The following is a 7730-nucleotide window of genomic DNA, read 5'->3' as shown; positions in this document are numbered from 1 at the left end:
GAGGATTTCAACATAAAATGGCCTCGATTTTTAGGTGGCCACGGCAGTGATACAGGAGTGAGTCTTGGAGCCAGAACTAAAACTCCACACCCGTCAGGTACTAGGGGAGGGACCTGGGCAAGTTAATGCTCATTCTCATTTCCTTCATTTGTGAGATGTTATCTCAGAGGATTAACTGCCTGGCACGAGTAAATGAGGCAGTATTCACACTGCTTTGAACATGTAGATAAAAATGCAGCATCTCTTAGGTAAGTCTCATATTCTGCCCTATGCGATTTTTCCCAGCTTAAGTGTCTACCTTCAAACTGGACTAGAAACGGGCCAATCAGGGTTCTTCTCTGTCCTTCAAAGGTTTTGACTGGGGTTCAGAGTTGAAATTAAACCATTCGAAAGGAAATCTTCCCCGTCTGCAGGCTAGCTGATAGGTGTGGGGCAATCTGCCTTTTCTAGGCTGACTGGCCTCGGGAGTTTTTCCCGGTGGCCTGGCATCACGGAGATTTACCCGGCACGCTCGACGGAGCCTGGCCCTTGCTGGGAGGATTAAATTTCATCCAATGTTGAAACCACTTGAAATTCCTCTTGCTCATCCAAAGATACAGAAATAAAAGAAGCGACTCGTGGTCCTGCTGAGGCGAGATCTTTATTGTTAGCCGCTCTTGCATCTTTTACTTTCTATCTGCCAAAAATAGATGGATCCAAGTAACAGGAGAATCACATGCACATGGATGTTACCGCACACCCCGCACATTTCATCAAAAGATCAAACTGTATTTTTTACTGTTTATCTGTAGACTTCAGGGCTCTACAGAAGCTTGAGTGGAAAGACAGTTTTACCACTTTCACTTTTTCAGTGTCCCCGACATCCGGGAGGTTTGTTCTTGGGTGGGCTGAGGCAGGAGGCCACACCTTTCTTCTTAAATGCCCTGGCTTAAACACTGCCTAGTAACTAACACTCGTGCACCTACCATAAATCGACTGAAGTTGATACCCAAATTGGACTTATTTTTCCTCTTCACCAATCACTTTATCGCCCTGGTGGAAGCCCCTTTGCTTCCTGCATTTCTGTGTTACTCCTTAGTATTAAGAGAGTAGGTGTTCAGCCACTTTATGAAGAGCTGAGGATTCATAGTCATTCTAAACCACTTTGGAACTATGTAGGTCTCCCTGAAATATTTACTTGTCCTCTGCCTGTTTGACCAGTGGTCACAAGAATGAGTCATCCACTGGGCTTTAATCCACATGAGCCTGAAATAACAGCAATACCAAGGCGATGACTTTATTAAAACCTTCACTTCCCTCAAACCTGATCATTTCAAAGCTAATTTTATTTGATGGTTGGCCTGTGAGTTTGTGCCAATTTGCAAGTGTTTTCCAAATCACCTTCTTAAACCAATGCAAAGTTTACCAGTTCTCATACATGTAATTCCTTACCGATTCAGAAAAACAGAATCTCTCTCCTAACAAAGGACTTTTCTAGAGGCTGTGGGATAGAAGGACTCCTCTTTACAAAATATGAGTTAGGGGTTAGGAACTAAACTCATGCTTAAAAAAAAAAAAAAAAAAAAAAAATATATATATATATATATATATACACACACACACACACACACACACACAAATGCCTTTACATATATATATAATTACATTATACATTTTATATAAATCTTATAGTTGCATATTATATAACTATAGATATGTTTATATGTCTATAAAAATATGATTCCCCAGAGATCCTATCCATATATAGATCTAAGAAACAAGGGAACTAAAACCTAAAGACCAAAAATCTCTTTTGGGTTCTGGACTCTTAAAAAAAACCATACTTCCACAGTGTTGCCATCATTCCTATCTGTATTTTGAGACACACCCCTAGAACACGGGCCTGTTGTCAGTCCCTTCTTCAATGTCGCGTCCATTTCAGAGAAGCAAGATGCACAGTTGACACGTTCAGATCCACACACTTTTGCGACTTTGTTATTAGAGCTGAGTGCTCATTTCTCCCTTATTCTGTCTACATTTTTCTAGGGATTTTCCCCATACTTCTTTCTTTTTAAAAAACAAAATTTTTTTTTAACATTTATTATTGAGAGAGAGAGAGAGAGAGAGAGAGAGAGAGAGAGAGAGAGAAGACAGAGCATGAGCAGGGAAGGGGCAGAGAGTGGGGAGACAGAGAATCCGAAGCCGGCTCCAGGCTCCGAGCCGTCAGCACAGAGCCTGACGCAGGGCTCGAACTCACAAACTGTGAGATCATGACCTGAGCCAATCGCTCAACCAACTGAGCCACCCAGGCGCCCCTCCCCATAATTCTTTTGAGGCATGCTGCAAGTTTTTTTTGAAGAAACTGATACAGAACTCTTATCACAACGCTGGGCGTACACACTCAGGGGGACTTGGCTGCTTACTAATCAAGACTCACACAGCTTCCTATTTTTCTCCTATTCAGTAGTTAGTACTTGTACCTTTCCTGGACCCTCTGCCACTTCGAATGTGCCTCTTACAGATAAATATTTCTACACATGTAACTCAACAAAGCTTAAGTCATGCTCCCTTGATTTCCAAAACTTCTGCCAACGTCTGCTCTGCCTCATCTGCTGAATATAAAAACAAAACACTTGGGAGCCACTTCTTTCAGATTCAGGTTTGTGTTCAGTTACTCCCCAGTAAGAAACTGTATTCCCATCTTTATCCATTAAACAGAAAGAGCCTAAAACACTTCATAGGTAAATCTACGAGCTTCACATTAATAAACAGGTACTTTATCCATTAGAAATACTGCTCTTAAGCAGAAGAAAAAGTTCAAATCAGAGAAAGCTTAAGTGAAGTAAGCCTCTATGCTTTTACTGAGACAGTATCTACCTATACACCAAAATTACAAATGAAATAAAACCAAACATTAACCTCGAGTGGCAGCTGGACCCAAATGCTTATTACTGCCTCACTTTCTTCTAACCAGCCAACTCTTCCTCTTCTCATGATTTCTCTTTATTTAGTACCCAGCCACCCTCTGAGATACAACCGAACTCCTCCCTCCTCCAGAAAATGATTTCTGGCCCTCATCGAGCTCCTCCCTAGAACTCCCTAACCCTAACCTCGTGCCTCACAATTCCAACCAGAACTGATGTCTTCTACACATACAAGGCCATTTCCACAGATGTATATTGCAGAGCAGGGCCTTCCTTGCCCTGTATTGCCACAGTGCCTCTCCCAGAGTCCTCATAACACTGACCTCGTGGAGTTGTGGACACAAACCCTTGTGGGAAAAAGATGAAAGCTAAGTCACCCCATCCCAATCTCATGCAACCTATGCGGTTAGCCCTCTCTGACTCATGGTTCACTTAAGAGCACAGTAAGTAAACTAAACTGATTTGGGTTCCCCATCCACGATGGTGACTTTAACTGGTAGCATAAAATAACGTCACACCTGAGAACTTCTGGGTTTACACTGCAGCACTGGTTCGTACGCCTGACCGCAAATGACCTTTTCCATTAATGCCCACATTTACTAGTTGGGGTCTTTCATACAGTGTTTCTCTCAAGAACATTGAACACAATGCCCTGCCCCTTTCTTGTGAAGCATGGAGGCTTTGCTGTATATTGCTTCAGTATCGCTGGCATTCCTACTTGGAACAGAGTGGGCCTCACCCTCTCCTCATGACTAAGTCCAGAGAATGTGTGGTAAAAGGAGTTTTGTGACATTTTAACCTGAGTAGTATTCCAACCATTGTGCATGAATGCTTGGCTTACAGTGCCTATGTTGCCACATTGCTGATTACAATAAATGTGAGGTAACCTAGTACGAGTTGTGCCCAATCCAAAACTCAAAAAACATTTGTGGGCACTCTAAAGCAGCCTGGAGCTTCTTAATTTCACAAGTCTGGTGGGCCTAATCTTTTCCCCAAACCGAATCTTAACATCTCCAGTGCTCTCTTCTTAGCTAGGCATGGGCAACAAATACTGCCCTTCATGCAAATTTTGTTCTAGTAACATCAGGACACATAATGGGGATTGTTTTTCCAGTGCTAGGGATAGACTACATGGGTCAATTTTCCAACCCTCTGTGACACAGAGGTGCAGTGAAAGAAGTTCATAATTAGGCCTCTAAAGTGAAGGGCACATAGGCTTTAGAGTGAGAAAGATCTGAGTTCAAACTGAAGCGTGCCATTTGCTAGGTGGGTAACCTTGAACAAGTTGTAATTTCTGTTTTCTCATCTGCCAAGAGGGGAGAACACTACCTCCCTCAACAGAGTTGTGGAAATTACACACAGAGCCCCTGGCGTACTGCTACAATACAGTACATACTCCATAAACGTTAGTTACTATTTTTATTATCTGTGAGTTTGAATTGGCTAGTAGAGTCCATGATTTTTCATTCACTGTTTCAGTCTTCTCAGAAAAGTCATCTAGGACTAAAGTTAAACATACATTTATCCTGTGAGACTGTTAAATACTTGTAAGGTTAACTTAGTGGGTAGAAAAGGTTAGAGCACTAAAGTGGAAGGATGTTGCCCTTGTCCCCACTCCCTCATGGTCCAAAACACACACACACACACACACACACACACACACTCTCCACAATAAACCTTATGCCCATTTGTCCATGTCTCCAACCATACTTGATGAAAATGCCTGTGGTCTTAAAAGGTTAGAAAACTTTCAAAACTTAAGAATGGGAAAGTGAGGCCTCAGGGAACTGTGTATATTCCACTAGAAAAGGAAGGGGGAGAGAAAAGGGAAAACTGCTAGATTTTCTTGTCATTTGTAATATAATGGCTCCCGTGTGCTGGAATCCCAGTCTGATGAGAAGAAATGACTCGAAGGTCACGAATGGATCTAACTGTCCACTGTGAAAGCTCTCGCAACACCTTCAGGCCCCACAGCTTCTTCTCAAAGAGACCACCATCTCCAACAACGGTAGGCATCCCATCAGCCTCATTGGGGGGGATCTTGTGTTCCAGGAGCATCATTAATTCCTCCAGTTGGTAAGCAAAGGCAGCAACTTGGAGTAGAAGGGTATGTATTGCTTGATGGAAGTCCCCTTCAGCTGGAGTAAAATGTACCTGTTGGTCTTCTAAAAGCCTGGCCAACATAACATGGAAGGCACGATAAGCTTGGAGGTTGTCTTGGAGTCGTTCTGCCTCAGTCAGCTCACTCCATCGATCAGTGCTTGCCATTGGCACACCATCCACAGAGTCCAGGTTTATGTTCTCGTTCAGGCCCTGATGCTTCATCTGGCCAAGGATACATAAAAACATCATATCTTCTGTAATTATCCCAACATTTTTATTTCATCCCTAAATCTCATGTAAAATCTTTTTCATCTTCCTGGTCAAAAAGGATCCAGATTGTAAAGAAAATAACAAATCTACAAAAGGAACTCTTTATTTGAGATCCAATGATGGGACTTTAGGAAGACCTTATTGTCTCTGAAATTATACATACTGTTTTGACTACCTGTTCAGTTTTTGTGGGAGAATCTGCAGTTTTCATTGGGTTCTAAAGGTTGAAAACCACTGGTCTAGAATGCTTCCTTCCCACTTCAAACTGCCTCCTGGAAACTGGAGTATTTTAGATCATATTGGAGATTTAAGTAATTTAAACATACTTAAAAACACTGGGTACATCTATGAAGCCCTAGAATTAACCCACTGCAGAATTCTTCTAACCCCGTCTCTTCCATTGTCCACTCTCAATGGTGAGGACAATCCTTTAAGAGAATTCAGTGGGAATTCGTTTAAAAAAAAAAAAAAAAAATCAGACTCTTTGGTATCTCAAAGAGTCTGATTTCTAACTGGTGAGGCTGTACCAATCTATATTCAGAACTCTCACAGGGCCTTCAGTGTTCCTATAGGCCTTAGATGGACACCGATGGGGATCTCCTTCTATCAGAAAACCAGTCTGGAACTCCCAGTGAATTTTCTAGGGGATCCTTTTGACAGTGTAGGTGACTATTCTATTTAGACACAGGGAGACTTGTATAAATTATGAAAAAGTGGGTGGCTAGGAGAAATTCTTTGGATCTGTGCTGCTCTTCTCTCAATCCTATACACCTCACTCTTTACACAGTGCAAAAATTCAGAACGATGTATACGAAGAACCCATACTTAGAGGGCCCACGGCTAATCTATTCTGGTAGAATTCAGACTGTAGGCGATCAAATTAGGAACAGCCTCCAAGACATACAGCCAATCCTACCCAGAACCCCATGTATATTTTCTTATTCAAAGAGCATGTCTCCTAAATAGCCTAGAGAAGAAAATAAGGTCACAGGAGTTTCCTTAAGGGAAGGAACCATGAAGAACCATGTCAAATGACGGGCCCAATCTATGAATGACTATATGAGGAGGGCCTTCACGATTGGCAATGGGGGCTGGGACAGACATGGTGGTAACGGGCTCCATCAGAGGAGATGAAGTGAAAACAGACAACAGCAAAATAGGCAACTTACATAAGATTCCATAAGAGCAGTCAGATCTGAACGAATCTTCCTCGCTAGCCAGATAGAGCGGCTACAGAGGTCCCGGCGGTGAGGGGTCAGCGATGAGTGCTCTGCGAAAGCCATCCCCTAACTCAAATGTCCCAGGAAACAAGTGAGCTGGGTTTGCTTCTGTCTACACTGGTCCAAATAAGAAATGTGACTCTCAGACTAAATCCACTGGGCATTCTGTACTAATGGGATTGTGCACCCCACCCCCACCCCCTGCCTGACTCAGAGGTGGCAGCAAATTCCTGGCTGTGGATTTTTGTGCCTGTGGAATCAAAGGCCCCTTTTTAATCAGCTTTTTTTCCTGCAGTGTCTGCCTCCATCTCTCTCCTCCACTCAGTGCCTAGCCTACTTGTTTTTATGTCATTGTTTTGCTTTTGCACTTAGCAACAAGGTCACTATCACACTAATCCTCATGACACCCCTGCCTAATGTGATCTGTATTATATGCATATAATCATTTAATTTTATTCTTACCCTCCTTTGTATTCCCCATGTCCTCCTCTTTCTTTCCTTTTTTTGGCCTGGTAAAGTGTTCAAGAATATTAAGTTATTACTATAAATACAACCGCCACTGATTAAGCAGCTACTCTGGACCAGACACTGTGCTAAAGGCTTTAAAGCCTTTATTCGACCTATGGAATAATTCTATGAGATAAATATTAATTTCCCCATTTTACATACGAAATTGAGGCTTAAAGTAAATAATGTACACAAAACCCAGAAAGCAGGCACAAAATTTCAATATAGGTCTCTGATTTTACAGCTGTTTCTCTCATTGACTTTCCAATTTCATTCTTTAGGTTTTTCACATTTGTTAAGAAACAAAGTTTATGTGAAACAGGTCCCTTAAAAATACAGCATCTTTTCATTTGTATCACTTCATTATGTATCTAAAGTTAGTTTAATTTACACTAAAAAATCAGCAAAGTAAGCATCTCTAACCTCGATCATGGTGCCTTCCTCATAGCTACAGGATGAGGAAGGTACTGTTTAGGCCTGTTTTCTTCCAAAGGACAGGAAACACCCAACCCTGACCGGGTAACATTTCTAAGGCAGTCTCAAGTGACAACATGCTTTTCTTTTTCTTCCTTAGCCCAGTCACACCACACTGCTTCTCAACAAGATAAGAGAATGAGCTGGGCTTTGAAATGAGGGCAAAAGAGTTTAACAGCATGTGCAGAGTTGTTGTTCTATTGCATTTAACTCCATAGGTTAGAGGATGATACTTACTGACCCAAGAGCTGCA

At 42.0% G+C, this 7730-nt stretch overlaps 1 protein-coding gene across 1 annotated transcript; it reads right to left on the bottom strand.

The window, feature by feature from the left end:
* Positions 1–2326: 2326 nt before the first annotated feature.
* CNTF (ciliary neurotrophic factor) lies at positions 2327–7453 on the bottom strand. The gene is made up of 2 exons (XM_030333844.1): positions 6446–7453; positions 2327–5228 (listed from the first exon to the last, which is right to left on the bottom strand). Exons 1-2 carry the CDS (start codon positions 6557–6559, stop codon positions 4740–4742), a joined length of 603 nt encoding a protein of 200 aa, XP_030189704.1. The 5' UTR covers positions 6560–7453; the 3' UTR covers positions 2327–4739.
* Positions 7454–7730: the final 277 nt, after the last annotated feature.

This window comes from Lynx canadensis, chromosome D1 (genome assembly GCF_007474595.2).
Source record: "Lynx canadensis isolate LIC74 chromosome D1, mLynCan4.pri.v2, whole genome shotgun sequence".
Lineage (NCBI taxonomy): Eukaryota > Metazoa > Chordata > Mammalia > Carnivora > Felidae > Lynx > Lynx canadensis.
The sequence above is the reverse complement of the archived record's forward strand: the minus strand, read 5'-3'. Positions and strand labels throughout refer to the sequence as shown.

What these genes read in the sequence shown, in the direction of transcription:
- CNTF (XM_030333844.1), bottom strand. Translation starts at nt 6,559, where the DNA reads ATGGCTTTCGCAGAGCACTCATCGCTGACCCCTCACCGCCGGGACCTC. An exon ending in CTGCTCTTATGGAATCTTAT is followed by an intron (nt 5,229 to 6,445) that starts GTAAGTTGCCTA and finishes ATCCTTGGCCAG; the next exon opens with ATGAAGCATCAGGGCCTGAA.